General features: G+C 40.5%; 1 protein-coding gene and 1 long non-coding RNA gene across 6 annotated transcripts in view; one reads left to right on the top strand and one right to left on the bottom strand.

Annotated features, from left to right (window-relative positions):
• The window catches only part of hivep3a (HIVEP zinc finger 3a), a 56,283-nt gene that overhangs the window by 31,384 nt on the left and 9,514 nt on the right, over positions 1-15,385 (top strand). For all 5 annotated transcript variants that reach the window (XM_065471315.1, XM_065471311.1, XM_065471316.1 and 2 more), the window contains 2 exons: positions 3,298-7,498; positions 7,867-8,042. In XM_065471315.1, coding sequence (XP_065327387.1) covers positions 3,665-7,498; positions 7,867-8,042 — 4,010 coding nt within the window. In that variant the 5' untranslated portion in view covers positions 3,298-3,664. The remainder of the gene's footprint in view (positions 1-3,297; positions 7,499-7,866; positions 8,043-15,385) is intronic.
• LOC135933257 (uncharacterized) lies at positions 11,500-13,728 on the bottom strand. Its single transcript, XR_010573709.1, has 3 exons — positions 13,450-13,728; positions 13,035-13,111; positions 11,500-11,752 (listed from the first exon to the last, which is right to left on the bottom strand). It is a non-coding gene; the product is annotated as an uncharacterized LOC135933257 (long non-coding RNA).

Below are 15,385 nucleotides of genomic sequence, written 5' to 3'. Positions count from 1 at the left end.
TCCTTTATTTTCTCTAATGTGGCATGTTACGTTTCAGTATCTCGTGATTTTCGAGCAGTTTCTGCAGACTGTAACTGTTACTGTATGCACACTCAGCACTGCAACCATTTGATAAACTTGAGGAAAATTTCATATTGTGCCAGTGTAGGTTTGTCAGGTGTGCAGTGAAATGGCTTGTATTATATATCGCTGATATCACTGCCTTCTGAGAAAAGCTTTTTTCTTTTTTTTCTTTTTTTTGTCACTAAGCGTGGACTCAACAGCTTGAACGCATAACAGTGGAACAAAGCCATGGATTGTGTAAGATTTGAAAAGACCTACCATTTTCTTAGAAAGCATATCAGGCGTAACTTTAAATGGTACACCACCCATTCTTATAACACCATTGGACCTCACAGGGAGAGTATAACAGAAAGTATTAAAATAAATATAGCATAAATGTTCTTGCTTGGCAAAAACCTGGCAGCTACATTTCCTCCTGCACATTACCCATGTTTCCTGTTAGCAGAAACTACTGGAACTTTGAGTATCAGAGGTTTGGTAAGTTTACCTTCCCAAGAAGAGTTTACTCAAGAATGCACTTTGGTTAACTGACACCCGATTTTTGATACAAATGTTGACATTCTTGTGTGTTGGTTCAGTATTTCTGTTTTATGATTATCTAAACTAGATGCTAATTAGCCATGTGCTCATGGACTTGCATGCTAGTTAGCCCGATGTGAGAGAACAGTGGTTAAATCGTATTTGATTATTAGTTTTAAAAATTTCATTCCGTTACCACATAACTCCTACCACCCCCCTTTAAAGGCCTAAGCATTGAGGAGTTTTCTGTTTTTAATATTATTTAGACACAAGCTACAGTCCTTAATGCCAATTATGATATATGCAGTGGTTGGAGACAGCAGCATGACTAAAATTATTACGACCGTGTGCAATTAATTTCCAGTCTTGTTGCACTTGAAAGACCAGGACCAGATACACGCCCACCTACAGTCAGTTGTTGTTTTCCAAAGAAACTTTGGTGCCATAAAATGGCAGTAAGATGGAGCCTGTTTGCTCTCAGTCTGAGTGGGGGCAAGTTGGCATTCAGAGTGTAGCCAGAAATTAGGAAATTCTTTCACAAATAGGACTGCGATTTACCTGCAAAATCATACAGGCGCTCAGCAGTGCTACTTCTATATAGGAATGTAATCAGAATATGACCAGTTGTCAACCAGTTGAGTGAAGATTCCTGTTACAAAGAGACACGTCACAGATGACTGATTGCAACTTGTTGACAATCTATCTGCATTTAGAAATTAGATGACAATTATTTGCAAACATTTGGGCCATGGTTCTTTAAAGAGAGGTTGCCTCCCATCAGGCACTGCAAGTAATTGCCTTGTGTTTCAAAGTGGTCTCCCAGAAGCTGAGGGTGTTGCACGCCCAAGTTCAGGAACCAGATAGTAACTGTAACTACTTGCAATTAGTTGCCAAATAAAAAAAATTAAAAAAAAATCTCAGTGCATTCATCAGACAAGCACCATTTGTTGTGAAATGGAAGGAGGTTGCCTTCTATTTTTAGTTTAGTGTGACTGGGCTGTTACCTAGCCCATATAATTAATTTCTCAGACATTAAAAAGACCTGAAACAGTTACTAAAATACAAGAACTTTTGAAAATAATAAAAACAAACAACAACCAGATAAATGTTTGTGCTTAACATTGTTCTGTATTTTCACTAATGGAGGATAATAAAGGATAATGCTCCTTTAACCCCAAGCAATTCTAGGTCTAACAGCCCTTCAAGAAAAAAATCCAGCTTTGCTTGCACTGAGCCTTGTGAAAGTTCATGCAGAGAGTAGATATGTGGGGTGAGGGGTGCAAGGAGAAATGTTTGGCTCGTTTGTGCATTGGCTGCACCCATGTTATGTGAGGTGTAAATGAACAGTTCATAGTTAACTTTGGAGCAAGTGAAAATGAGCCAATTTTTTTATTTTATTTTTTTATTATTTGACTAGTTGTTAGTAGCAGTCATTGTCACCTTCATGCAGAGAATGCACATGCCCCAAACAACTCTGACTGACGTGTTAATTCTAGTTTTACAAACAAGAGTCTGCCTTCCCACTACAAGCTATAAGCCCTGGTAGAGACTACCTGATTGGCCTACATTTAACACTTGCTAGGCTTATGGCAAGAGAGCTATGATCTCAATGGTCCACTGCAAACTGCACAAATTCTATAACTCCCCTATACTATGCTTGTTTTGCTGGTAGTATAAAGTGATTGTTTTTTATTTATCCAGTATTGGCACGTATACTCTTCTCACAAGTTAAATCAAAGATGGTTGTCAACCTGTTATCAGTAATTTGGATAGTATCCAGCAGCTTTGCCGTCTTCCACCAGAATGTGGGTGTAGAAACCAGCTGGTCAGTGCGTGGGATGCCTTGTTTACTGTTTCAGCATGCTGGCATAAAGTAACACTGGGAATTTTCTTCAGTATCTCCACTGAGTCACCTTTTGTATGCACTCACAGCTCGCAGCCATCCGTCGCCTCCGTTTGGCTTGGCCCTTTTTAAAATATCTAAAATCATCAGTTAATCCGATGAAACAGGTAGAGTCCTTCACATGTCCTGCAATGTGGCAGCACTGTATGTTAGCACAGTCTGATGATCATCATTTTGCATTTGATAGTAGACGACACAACGTAACCTTCAAAAGCTGCAATTTCATTAACACCAAAGACGAAAAAGGTGCTTGTAAGACAGCAGTACGAGTGTGAAAGAGTACAAGTGATCACTAAGTCAGTTTCATAATCAAACCATTAGGACATTATAGTTCCACAATCAAATGGATCAAGTGGCAGATTCTCTGTTTTTTTGGTCATTTTCTGTCTTGCAGCAGAAAGATCAGACCAGTTTTATGGGAGTGGGCAGTATGTGTAATGTGTTGTCTGACATAATGATATTCTGCAATCGTTAAGAAATAGGCAATTACTAAAGACCAAATCAAATGATGTTATTTGAATGTTCAAGTCACAGTTGGGTGCGCATACTGCTTCTCTCAGGGAATATTAGCAGAATCATCACTTTTACTGCATGCTGATATATTTTACAACAAAACATTACATAAACCATTCTAATTTAAAACAGGCAGCAGCCGCGGGAAAGCGAAAGATGAATGTTATGACACATAGAGTGATTATGCAACACAAAACATAAATATTCCTATCTGGCAAACAGAGAGGCCAGAGGGTTATCTGTTTCTCAGTGTTGAACTGTATGCACTATCCTATATAACGACTTGTTTGTTTTTGCAGATCTACATGTTGAGAAGACAAAGGAATTGTGCGTTGAACTGAACCAGCTGAGCAACAGAGTCTGTGTGCTTCATGATGGAATGCTTAATGCTTGGATGGCAGAGGACTTCCTCCACAGCACATGGCATATCACAACTGCATTCGTTGATGCTACTGTTTTACATTTGATGGCATCGTTCCTTTGTCAAGCAATAACAATTTGAGTAAAACAAGCAAAAAATTATGAAGTGAAGTCAAGTAAGGTGGATATTTTGATCAGATTTGTTCACATTAAACCTCTTACCCAGTTAATGCTTTGGCTTTAACTCTGTAGCCTGGCTCAGGCAGACGCATCCTACGTGTCTACCTGAGGCTGTCCTTCCATTTTATGGAGGCCTTGCATAGTCGCCTGACCACTGGGGAGCAGTCCGGAGGTCAAGAACATTCTCAGAAGGAGTCTCCACAGCGAGGCCCTCAGCCCAAGTCTCCCCCCCAGCCCTGTCAACAACAGCAAACCGGCTCCCCAAAGCCCCATGGCACATTACAGCAGCCCAAACAATCCAGAAGGCAGAATCCAGAACGCAAACGTCTCAGACACCAGCGGCAGAGCATTGACTCAGATACAGCACCGGCGCATAAACAGGAGGCATCGACAGCAACGAAACCAACCACAGGTTTGAGTTTGACTCCAGAAATCCCACCTTCCTCAGCAGGCGACCCTGCCCAGTCTAAACCAGAAACCCAGGAAGGGACCCCAAAGCAGAAACGTGAGCGTAAGCCTCAGAGACCAGGGAAATATGTTTGCACTTACTGTGGCCGTGCATGTGCCAAGCCTAGTGTTTTACAGAAACACATTCGCTCCCACACGGGTGAAAGGCCCTATCCCTGTGCCCCATGCGGGTTCTCTTTTAAGACCAAGAGTAACCTATACAAACACCGTAAATCTCATACCCACCGGGTGAAGGCAGGCCTGGCACTTGGGGAGTCGAAATCGGCAGCGGAGCAAGCCACAGAGTCGGACGAGGAAACGAGACAGCTATCATCAGCTTCTTCTGTTTCAGAAAGACAAGACAGTGGAGCCTCAATCAAGAGTGTTGAAACGGACATGGCCAAAGATTGCCCTGGAGGAAACAATTACTCCTATGCGGTGAAAAAAAGATTGGCCCTGCGCCTAAGCAGAGGAAAACACACTCCTCAAGACTCATCTGATGAAAAGGCGTCATCTTTAGCTTTAGGTAGTAGAGGTAGTACAGAATCTGGCTATTTTTCTCGCTCTGAAAGTACAGAGCAGTCACAGGACAGCCCCCCCAACACAAGTGCCAAAAGCTATGCTGAGATTATCCTTGGTAAATATGGACGCTTTGGACACCTACAGAGGATGTCTCGTCATCAAAACCAGCATCCCTCTGGTGAGGAGGACAAAAGCATCTCATTCACGGTACCCAAGAAACAGGTCATTGACCATATAACCAAACTTATCACCATCAACGAGGCAGTGGTGGATACCAGTAAAATTGACAGTGTAAAACCAAGGAGATTCTCACTCTCCAGAAAGAACAGTTCCGAGTCTCAGAAGAGTTCAACTGTGAAAGAACCGCTCATTCATAGCCCCAAGGTTGGCGATGTGGGCTATAAAAGCAGCGGCTCTATCACTATGGGAGTTCCATGTGAAAAATTTCATCACCCACCCTCAAATATGGAGCAGCCAGCTAGCCAAACGTCCACCACCCCGCTGGTGCGAAGTCATTCAATGCCACCTGAAGCCAGTTTATTTGAGACCACCAGTGGCGGCCAAAGCAAATGTCGCCTAAGTCAGTCCTTTGACGAACGACAGGCTTCACGTCGTTATGGGATGCTAAGACGACAGCCAGCAATTGAAATTCCACTTGGTACAGAACTTACAAAAGAGGAACACGAGGATTCTCATTCATTTTACTCTGACAGCTTAACCACTGTGCCTGACTGTAAGCAAAGTCAACCACAGCCATATGAGTGTGAGGCCTGTGGCACAGGATGCAAAGATTGGGTAGGTTATAAAAAACACAAGCAGAGCCTGTGCCTATCACATCAACCCATCAATGAAGTGGTAATTAGTCAAATGGAGTGTTCACAAGTAGAGAACAGTGCAGTCAGGGCAGGCGCTTCAGTAATGCGCAAGAGAAGGAAAGAGGAGAGTTTTGAATTTGATGACCCCTCTTCTCCTTCATTACCTTGTTCTTCCCTGTCTTCAGGCCAGTGCAAAGATGAAAGCAGTGCAACTTATGAGGGCCAGAGGAAGCCTGCATTGCAAACTTGTTCAGTAATTCAGCATACTAGTTCCTTTGAAAAACAAGAATCCTTGAGTAATGAGAATCCAGGTGCAGAGGCAACAAAGCACTCTCCACCTCATGAAGATCATCAGCTGTTGCCTCAAAAACAACCTCAACAACATGTACCAAAACTAGCAGCCCGAAAGCTGGTCCGCCAACACAATGTGCAGGTTCCAGAGATCCTGGTGACAGAGGATCCCAACATGAGTACAGACACTTCAGCCGAACCTACCACCACAGCAAAACATCAAGAGAAACTAGATGAATTTCAGTGGCCGCAGAGAAGCCCCTCTCTGGCACAGCTCCCTATTGAAAAGCTTCCTCCAAAGAAGAAGCGGTTACGATTAGCTGAAGCTGCCCAGTCATCAGGAGAATCTAGTTTTGACTCTCTGTCCCTGCCCCGCAGCCCTAGTCAGGATAGTAGTGCATCATATGCATCCAGTCGCTCCACGTCCTTTGAAGAGTCAAACAGACAGGACATGGATGTTGCAACATTAACGCCACTAAGGAGATCAAGAGCTCTTCATATGCTGACGGTGCCGGGGGTGCATCAGCACAGAGAGATGAGGCGCTCAGCATCTGAACAGGCCCCTCACGACCCACAACCGAGTGTCCTCATGGCTGAGACCCGCAGTAAGTCTTTTGACTACAGCTCTCTGTCCCCTGAGCGCTCTGCAGTTGGGTGGAGAGAAAGAAGAAAATGTCTATTAATGAGACACACTGCTATCAGTGATCCAGATGAGGAGGAGGAGGAGTGTACGATCCTAAGCCGTGGTCCTGAATATCTCAGCCCAAGCAGATCTTCTCAAGCAAGAAGCCCAACTTCTGTACACTGCAGCAGGCCCTCTTCTTCTTCTCTATCAGGGGACACTGTTTTACATAATCCAGTGGAATTGCAGTGCAAAGATATCTTTTCTCAGTGGAAACTTACTCAAAATATTCAGTTGATTGGGAGCACAGAACTGTCCCTTCCTCATGACCCATCTACAACTGTAAAAGAGGAGACCTATACAGAGCAGGCCCTTGCTCCTGCACCACAGCAATATCATACGCACGGACCATCAGGGGCTGCCAGAGCCCGCTATCTCCCTATGTCTACAGGGCTGAAACTAGAGATTCCTCCACAAGACGATGACTACTCAGTAAGTCGCTCCCATGTTCGGCACTCTGCCCCTAACATCACTTCCAATCTAGAAATATTGAGGCCAGTCACAGATCCAGCAGTTGCAGTGCGCCTCCAAACAGACACACACACCCCTGCATGCGCCATATACACCACATTGTCTCAGTCCACCTCCCCTAGGCCCCAGGAGGCAGTTAGTGCTGTCCCACAAAGTGCAGGTGTTTCAACAGCTGAACAAAGACCCCACAGGGACATGAGTCCAGATCTTCAACCGTGGTCTGATGATAGCCTCAGGTTATCAGGCTCAGGGGGCAATAAACGGATGCTTTCCCCCTCAAACAGCATGGAGCTGCCTCCAGAGTCACAGCAGCAGCAGAAAAGAGTAAAAGAAGAAGAGGAGAGGGAGATGGGTTGTTCTGACAAAGCAACAGTTGAGACTTGCAAGCACAAGCTCAAACAGGAGTCATGTTTACCTGCTATTTGCTCTCCCGTCTCGCATGTTGGGCCTTCATTCCCCAGTCTGCTGTCCAGCACCTGTAACAGCTGGTGCTATTTAAACTACATTAAACCAAACCCTTCTGCTCTGGATGAACAGAAGCCCTCAGTGTATTCGTCGTGGTCTACTAGTGGCTATGACCCCAATCCACCTGGCCTCTCCAGCAAGACAGTTCTCTCTCTGCTTCACTGCAAGCAGAGGCTCAGTCCATCCATATATACACTATCCCCCATGTCAGTGCAGGCAGCAGAGTCAGTGGAGCAAGAGGACGACAAAAGACCCTCCTCCACAGAGGTAATTACAACACTGACCACTGATTACACCTGTCTGTAGACCTAATCATTACTAACAGAACTTGGAAAAGAATCAAATAAAACTGATCAAAATGTAAGGACTGGTAGGTGATAAGAAGTAGAGCAGTCACTGAGACACTCCATATAGGAGGCGTAGAAAAGAGTGGGTTAGCTTTCCTTACCATTTTTGTTATAGAATCCAAAACGGGGAGTGTCGTTTAACGGGGTCAAAATTTAAACTGTTGAAATGAAGCGTGTGTCTTAACACATGTAATAAAATACATCGTTCAATGAGAATTCCCAATTTTTGTCTCCCTGGGCATGCTGGAGCAGAGTTGGTGAATTTGCCCGTGTCTCTTTCGAGTGTAGGTCTGCAAAAAGCAGTCATGCTACAGAGACTACGAGGGAACAAAGAAAGGACAGACATCAGTGGATGACAACAAGTCAAACAGAAAGGAGGAGAAGGAGGAAGAGAAGGAGGACGAGGCAGAGGAGGAAAAGGTCCAGTCATGCTCCAGAAATGAAGTTTGGGTCTCTGAGAGAGGGTGAGTATGATCTCCTGATAATCGCAGCAGTATGTTAGCTAACCGTGTTGGGTTCTGGAATGTGATGTTACACAATACTCAGTACTTTTCTTAAAAGTAATGCACTACATTACATATTTACTTATCAAAGAAAGTAACTTGTAACTCGTAATGTGCACGTTGCATTACTCTGTGTCATGACCTCCAAGGTATTGTCTCATATTTACCAGTTAATACTATAAACCTCAGGCTACAGTCCTACATACTGACACAAAGGCTTGTCCTAGTGAGAACACACACCTGCGATTTTTCTTTTTTTACAATATGAACACAAAGCTAAAAACACAAAGCAAAGCTGAATTATCACAGTGATTCTACTTTACAAACATGCACAGATAGAAATGGAGGCTACTACGCTGCAAGCCTGACTGCTCATCACTGCCTTTGTTACCTGTTAAAGTTCAGGGTCTGGCTGCTGGTCTGAGGTTGGCATGCACTCAGCTTTGAATAATTCTAGGTTCTTTGCGAGCTCTGTGTTAGCAGAATATTACAGTTTTTTCACTTTACCAACGTGCTCTTGCCCTTTTATGCAACAGAACTAAAAGTAATGTCGATATCTCCACCACTGAAGTTATAGACAGCGTCACCATTTTCCTCTTCTCTGCACAAAAACGAAAATCAGCTGATTGTAGCGCTAGTGTGTGGGAGGAAAAAGGCATGGTTGTTTGTTTGAGCCACATGTTGTGCAGATAACTCTTAAGGATTTTTGTAACACAAGTAAGATTATCCAGCACTGTTAGGTAATAATGATACATTGTTTTTATTTATATTGTAATGCTCCGCATTACTTACAGCGCAGAAAGCATGTGTCACATTCTGTTCTGTGTTCTGGAAACTGTTGTCGTCCGTTACGTTGGACAGGCTAAGGGTTGGCTGTCTGCACGAACAGAGTCCATCTGTTGAAGGCCTGAAGCCAGGAAACTACCTAGCTTCCTCTGCTCCTGCAGAGATTCATTTACACCAGCCATCAGAGCCATTCACATAGAGCAGCAGTACATTGTTGGCTGTGTGTATTGGTGTAACACGGACATTGTGTACAGACATGGCATTAGTCATTAAAGAAAACCTGATGTACAGACAGAATGGAAAATGGACAAATGCTATACCAAAAAAAAGAGCTTGGGCCTAGGAATATGCTGAGGAAACGTGAAACAAAGGCTCTGAAAATGTTTTCATTTGCTGTTAGTTTGGAAACGGTTTCCTGTAGGTTTATGGGTATAATGCTTTTTTGTAAAGAAAGCATGCCCAAAAACATAATAATATTAAGATGAGTCAAATCTTGACTATATTTTGTTTTATTAACCCGCTGAGGTTTAAGTCCTCATTGGTGATAATCCTAACCCTATTTTGAAGGAGAGCAAAACGGGTATTTTGGTTAAAATGAGCTGAATACGTGTCTTTACATGTTTTGTTTTTTGAGGCATGTTGCTTCCATTATTTATTGATGTATTTTTTTTGGAATTGGGATAGTAGATAGTAGCAACCCTGTAGCCATTCTGAAAAATCATTTCTCAAAACAGCTTGCAGATTAACCCTGTGAGGTCTAACTCATTGGTGATGACCTCACCATTAAAGTTAACCTTTACCCTAACTCTAGACAATCAGAATATGATTTTTTTTTTTTTGTGTATTTATATTGTTCTTTAAAGTCTTGGCAATAATGGAACAAAGAAATGATTCTTAAGATTACTCTAAAAGAGACGCATCAAAATGAGGGGGTAGGCTTATCAACAGTTATTACTTAGACCAGCAGCCCCCAACCTTTTTTTGCGCCACGGACCAGTTTATGTCCGACAGTATTTTCACGGACCGGTGTCGCGGATAAATACAACAAAATAAAACCAGTACCGGTACCAAAAGAAGATGTATTCATAACACATGGGGAAAGACCCACACTGTAAAATATAACTTGTTGTTTCAACTTAAAAATATGAGGTAAAGGGCTGCCTTAAAATTTTAAGTTAAGTCAAGAAATAGAGTTTGTTCTTATAACACAACCAATTGTTATCTTAATGAAAAATCACATGTTGTCTAAACTTTCATCTTAGTTTAGTTGACTGAGATTTGTTAGTCAGTTCAACTCCTTTAATTGTCATTTTTACTTGGGAAAACCCTTTCAGCTAAATTAAAATAATCTATTGTTTAAACTCTTGTCCTAGTTCAGTTGACTTGGGTTTTTTAGTTAATTCAAATACTTTAGTAGTTCTTTTAACTTAGGAATCTATTTTAGCTTAACTAACATAATCTGTTAGCTAAGTTGATTTAAGTTTATTAATTAACTGAGCTCCTTAAGGTAGCTGAGTGAACTTGTAAATCAGTTTCATTTTAATTATCAGAGTTGATTGACTGGATGTAAAGAAAAATGTGTATTAAACATCTTAAGTTTTGTTTTGTTTTTTTGGCTTTCTAACATCCATTTCAGCAAAACTACCTGTTAGGTTTATCTTAGATCTCAGGTTTAAATATCTACATTCCTTTAAATTAATTTTCTGTTGTTTACAGAAAAAAAAATAAAACCCCACAGATTCCATTAAAGTCTATCTGATCATTTCATACAGAAAGTTTGTTTTAAGAACATGACAAGACAATTACTCATGAGCACCCAACATTCACCATTTATTGTGCCATCTTAGTCATCTGAGAAACAGAAAAATCAGTGACGTAGCTCATCAGGCTCACAATCCATCAAAACTCAAAGGCTGCTCCCTGTGAAACAGTAAATTTGAACTTGGTCTTGAGCCCAGTTTGGGTGAAGATGAAATTCTGACCAATACTCTAGGAGCAGTAGTGATTCTTGTGAAGTAACAACATAAAGTCTGCATTAATGTAATGTATCAACGGGACACTTGCTATTTTAGAAAAGTTATTCTTTACATTTACAAAATTTTTAAACTTCATTGTGCTCAGTCACACCTGTTAGCATAAAACTTGAAATATTAAAATAGTACAAAACCTTTGATAAGTGACAGTAAAGATCAGTTTATAACAAGTAAGACATCAAACTCTTGTATTTGTCTTCGTTTACAATTGCAACAAATTCCACAGAACCAATATCTCTGAAAATGAGTGCATGCTTCTGAAACATTTGATAATATGAATATTTCAGAAACATCAGTTTGAGTCTGCTCAATTGCAAAACAAAGGAAAAACTACTGACTTGCATGAGATAAGCATCTGCAGAGTCCACCATTATATTGTTGTTCACATAAGTTTCTTAAACCATGAACAAATGAGTAATTGTCTAATCTGGAATGTAAAGTGTAGTCATTTAGTGACATACAAAAGTGAGAATGAGAACTTGCAAGAATAAAAAAACAAACAGTAAAATAAAAACTGTCCTTAACACTAAGGATCATACAATTACAGTTCTGCATGGCTTTCTCCAAGAGTCTGTTTCTTAGACCATGCAGTAGTGAGATGCACTGCCTTCCACCAATGTTCATTAGGATGTTCTGAATGACTTCAAAGATGTCCTTAAGTTCCTTTGGATAGTCTATGTTGAGGGCAAAAAGAAGGCCCATCAGCATGGAAATGGCACTTGAGACATCGCTCAGATTAGACAGGATTACTACTGCCTCAAGGACAACCAACACATCGATGATGTCTTCTTCTTTCACCATCGCAATGCCAACTTTCATCCTCTTAGAAAACGTGTCTTCAATACCTGTCGGCTATAAAAGGGTTCAAAGACAAAAAAAAAAAAAAAAAAAATTACACAATTACAATTACACAATATCCCTTGTGCTTAACAATTCATGTCTTTCCAAAGAAGAGCCATACTGATGCTTTGGATGATGGTGATTGGCTTTGGGTAACACTTATCAGTTGTTAAAGGTTTTTTCAGAATGAGATATGCACCCCCATGTTACAAATCCATTTCTTGCTTTAAACAAAGACCATGTTCATAAATAACTGAGCATGTCTTCAATTGCAGAATTCAAACAAAATTTTCAATTTAAATGGTAAATGGCCTGTATTTGTATAGTGCTTTACTAGTCCCCTAAGGACTCCAAAGTGCTTTACACATTCAGTCATTCACACACATGGGTGGATGACTGAATCGTGGCTGAAGAGTTGACAGTTCGTCTTATAATTGGAAGGTTGCCGGTTCGAGCCCCAGCTCCGACAGTTTCAGTCGTTGTGTCCTTGGGCAAGACACTTCACCTGTTGCCTACTGGTGGTGGTCAGAGGGCCCGGTGGTGCCAGTGTCCGGTAGCCTCGCCTCTGTCAGTGCGCCCCAGGGTGGCTGTGGCTACAATGTAGCTTGCCATCACCAGTGTGTGAATTTAAATCTACTTATGCTAAATATTGGCTGTGCTCTAAACCAAATCTGGCTGAGAATACATGAAATGTGCAAACTGCAGCTACACTACAGGATCAGATTGTGGCTCCATAGACAATGTTTCTTTAATCAGTTTATTGATTAAAGTTTATTTTTTCCACCTATATTAACAGCATGAAAAAAGAGCATATAGACATGGCTGAACAGGTTGCATAATTGGCACTGAATATCAACATCCACCTTTACCCAGCTGCCCAATGACTCTGGGCCAGTAACCTTTAATTGCTTACCCAGTCTACACAGTCTCTTTTCCAGGGTCCAGGACATTTCACCAAAGTATTGCCCCCCACAGCTGTAGCAGCCACTGCAGCCCCTTAAATATCCTAATATCTCTGCCATTACAATATACAATGTGAGAAATCAAACGTAAAGCTGAAGTGAACAGTACAGCAGCGAAATGTCAAAGACCCTGGTGAAGACATGAATAAACACAAGACACTAATAATATCAATGCTAGCTTGCCAGTTAGTTTCTCTGAAACCCAGACCAACTCCAGTGTCAAAGATCTTGTAATAATACATTTGGTGAGGAAAAAGTACACATGTACTTTTTAATTTAAAATCCACTGTGGTGCTGTCATTATTAAATTTACTAAAAGAAACAATGCTAACCTTCACAGTCTTGAAAGTGTGTGAGGGATCTTCCTTTAGAAAATGAGGTCCTCTGTCCTCTTCCTTTGTGTAGGGCTCTGGTCAAAGAAGTCAAAAAGAAAACAAAAACACTTTTTAAACAGTGTTTATGAAGCATGTAGACAGCTCCAAATTCACAGCTTTTTGATACATAATTCCATCAATATATGATTATCATTGGAGATTTTGAATCAGGCTTATCAGGACATTCAAGTAGAATATGATATCCAACCTACCACCAATATACACAGATTCTGTAAAAGTTACCACACTAAATGTCCAGTTGTGAAATATGATGACAGACTTTACTTATCAGCTTTCTTTCAATGAGTTCATCAGTTGAACTGGATAACCTAAAACTTAAACAAAGGATTAGATTTCGCAGTTGAACACTTACATCATCTCCGAAGCATCTTATGAGCCTAGTTAGCCCTCCTATGCCGCTCTTGATTTTGTACAGCTCCACGAACCTCTCCATAATGGTCAAGCACAGCAAAAAGGAACCCTTTCAGGTCAACAGATGTAAGACGGGCAAATTCTGCTTCAACCTGAGCAATAGAAGAAGAGGGGTGGAGAGTACAGGCAGAATTAAAAAAAGATTCTTTGAGACCCAAATTTAAGCAAACAGTCATCTGAGGCCCATTAGAGAAAACACAAACACACAAAAGCAAACAAACAAAAAGATGCACTTTACCTGCCGTTCAGCAAACAAGGAAGTTCAGAGAACAATAAGCTCTGTCCTGAAATCTTTTAAAGTAGAATGATTGTGAAAATGACTTATGTGATGTAAAACTTTAGTAAACGTGCGATTAAAAGAACACTGAGTAAAAGGACAAGTAACAGTTTCCTTATTCCTCAGATGTTTACCTTGATGAGCAATACTGTTTTAGTCCAACTGCCTCATTAAAGTTACACAACAGGCTTTTTACATTAAAGCCAGCAAGTCCATTACATACTCCCTTTTTAGATCTGAAATACTGTGCAGATTCTGTGTATATGTAGTGGACAGCAATTTACCCAAAAGAGTGCAAAGTTTGCAAGTCCACCTCATTTAAATGACAAAGTCAGATGTGATCATCTAGACCTGTGAAAATAAATTAATGACAAACTTGCAGTTATGGATGTTATTACAACCACAAGAACCTAAACAGTCTGCTCCATTGCTTTTGTTAATGAATCATTTGTTGGTAACACGTCTGAATATTTAGTTTATGCCACCTGCATGTGATCATCAATAGTGCCATATTACTTCTTAAGAAGTACCCTGACACTACAATCTTTATATCATTTGTTCTACAGAGCTATTAAGTTACAATATAATCTGTGGTGTTTCCAGTATGACAAAATGCACAAATTGTAACTTACCATTTGACTCCACTGACAAAAATAAATCCCCAGCATCAAGTTTGGCTTCACAGACCTAAAATAAGTAAAATAAAAATATATGTTATAATTATATTGTTTTCGCCATTTATTCATGTTTGCTAATTTTCTGACATATAAACAATGTTAGTTTTGTTACAATACAGAGAATGCAGTTCAATTAAAAGGTAAATTATGCAAAAAAAAAAAAAACTTCTGCAGTATACCATGCCAAAAATCAGTGTCTCTGATGCCAATTATTTTATCACTACAGCTCTTTTAGTATGGAAACTCACACAATCTAGTCATACTGATCACAAGAGTTCAAAAATAAGTCAAAATAGTGAACTGTTGTTAAGCATAAAGCATTTCAGGGTAACAAATAACTGCACAATATAATTAAAGCAAAAAATAAACACACTGGAGGACTATCTGATAAAAACTAATATAATGCTGGTTTGTAGACCATATTTTGTCTCAGTCCTCAGTGCACTCTTGCAGCTTAGCATGCAGCAGTTAATAACAACTTAAGTGATTACATAGGAGTAAACAGATGACAACAAGCATCGGAGTCCTGCCAAAAAGTTCTTTTTGAACCCAGCCAGTTATTGGAAATATTGCCAAAATGAACTTCCACCAAAATACAACAGCCTGTGAACTTGAAAGAAATTTACAAGTACAGAGACAATATGAAATAAGCTTTATTAATTAGCTGAGTTAGCTTGCTAATATCGCAACAGTGGTTGAGTGCACAACCTTAAAGCTAGCGGCACAATACTTGTGATTTGGTCAGTGCCACATTAAACCCATAAAAAAGGCCATATGTCAGTTTATTAGGTCAAGTTTGGTCATGACACACAAGCTGGACCTTGTCGGCTAAAGTTACATTAGCTAAAGCAAACATTTCGGTAAAAGAGAAAAACACACATCATGCCATAGATTCAAAACATGTTCCAACTTTTGTAGCTCTC

The sequence above is a fragment of the Pelmatolapia mariae genome, linkage group LG22 (assembly GCF_036321145.2).
Source record: "Pelmatolapia mariae isolate MD_Pm_ZW linkage group LG22, Pm_UMD_F_2, whole genome shotgun sequence".
NCBI lineage: Eukaryota > Metazoa > Chordata > Actinopteri > Cichliformes > Cichlidae > Pelmatolapia > Pelmatolapia mariae.
The sequence above is the reverse complement of the archived record's forward strand: the minus strand, read 5'-3'. Positions and strand labels throughout refer to the sequence as shown.